This window comes from Sphaeroforma arctica (genome assembly GCF_001186125.1).
Source record: "Sphaeroforma arctica JP610 unplaced genomic scaffold supercont1.6845, whole genome shotgun sequence".
Taxonomy (NCBI): Eukaryota; class Ichthyosporea; order Ichthyophonida; genus Sphaeroforma; species Sphaeroforma arctica.
In genome coordinates this window covers 1-1,560 of record NW_014033713.1, presented here as the reverse complement: position 1 = coordinate 1,560, position 1,560 = coordinate 1, and the positions used below count along the sequence as shown (strand labels likewise).

Genomic DNA, 1,560 nt, shown 5'->3' with positions numbered 1-1,560 from the left:
TATATATATATATATATATATATATATATATATATATATATATATATATATATATATATATATATATATATATATATATATATATATATATATATATATATATATATATATATATATATATATATATATATATATATATATATATATATATATATTCGATTCGTAATCCTACATACAATGTCTTGAATGCACTTGTAGGTACGTACACACACTTATTTACATTCAGTCAACTATATCATACCGACAAATGATTGTAATCGACACGTGTAGGTATTCACACACAATCGCACACGCCAGCAATAGATAAGCGTATACCAGCCCCTTTGTGCTCGCTACACGCACACCCACCCACCCACTCCCATGGAATCAGCCAAAAGCCCTCCGCGGCACTCGACCTCCATGTCATGCAACCACTGCACGCCTATCTTTTGGTGTTCGTACAACTCGACCCCAAGGTTAGAGAAATCCATGCGCTCCTCTTTTGGCATGTTGGTGATCAGCTTCTGCCGGTTGGCACTCGCTGAGTGGGAGATATCATACACAACCATAAATCGCAAAATTAGACCTAAGAAAACGGCGTGGATATAAAACATCGAAAAAGCGGTTATATTGTACTTGCAAGCTACATAGTCGTATGCTATTTAAGAGGTCTGCATAGGACACAGCACCTTTATGTACATCTTGAGTTGGAGTAGTACGGTTGGATGCCATAGGCATAAGCCGCCGAGCTGTCTATGCGATAGAGATGTTAGCATTGGCTCCAAATATGCTCTGTAACGGCTTTCCGTCTGTGCTATCACAATGTCTCGATGTGCACTAAGAACTGGTGGGCTAGCGCTGAACAGTAATACACCGATTTAAAGGTTGGTAAAACCGTAAAACCCTATCAATGTGCAGTATAGGTATACTGTACAGTGTGTTCGAGTGCGCTCATATGTCACACCGTGGTACTGATTTTGCACATACGTATCAGTTGTAGGGCCATGGCACGCATGCACACGCATGCACACGCGTGCTTTAGATGCGTTACATATAAACGTACCGTCAACATGCCGAGTAAACGATCACATGTGACACATAAGGCATATATGTAAACCGCCAACAGATATATACAGATGTTTACAGTGCCGCAGCATGCGGAATATGCAAACAACAACGCTTGTGAATATTGCGTATCAGTAACGTTAGGTATTGGAACGTGTTTGAAAGCAAAGATAATATGCACACAGAGTGGTAAAACTTAAGTATGTGACTCGCCGAAAATATTCTTTCCACAGGGTAACGATACATATGAAAGAACTATTGCAAAAATGAAATACTTAGTGTGAAAGCTTATGGTACGTTATTGCAGTACCAAAGTATGCCTACCCTGAAACATATGAAACACGTATACATACTATATACGTAACAGGTCTAATATATTTATATATATAAATATATATAAATATAAATATAAATATATATATATAAATATATACATATATATATATAAATATTTATATATATACACACAAACATATATATATGTATATATATATATATAAATATTTATTTGTTTAT

The 1,560-nt window shown here is 35.6% G+C and overlaps 1 protein-coding gene across 1 annotated transcript; it reads right to left on the bottom strand.

Annotated features, from left to right (window-relative positions):
• Window positions 1-332: 332 nt before the first annotated feature.
• On the bottom strand, window positions 333-524 carry SARC_15841 (hypothetical protein; the record flags this gene model as incomplete). Its single annotated transcript, XM_014290049.1, has 1 exon — window positions 333-524. A coding segment is annotated over one exon (192 nt), but the record flags the coding sequence as incomplete, so codon positions are not given.
• Window positions 525-1,560: the final 1,036 nt, after the last annotated feature.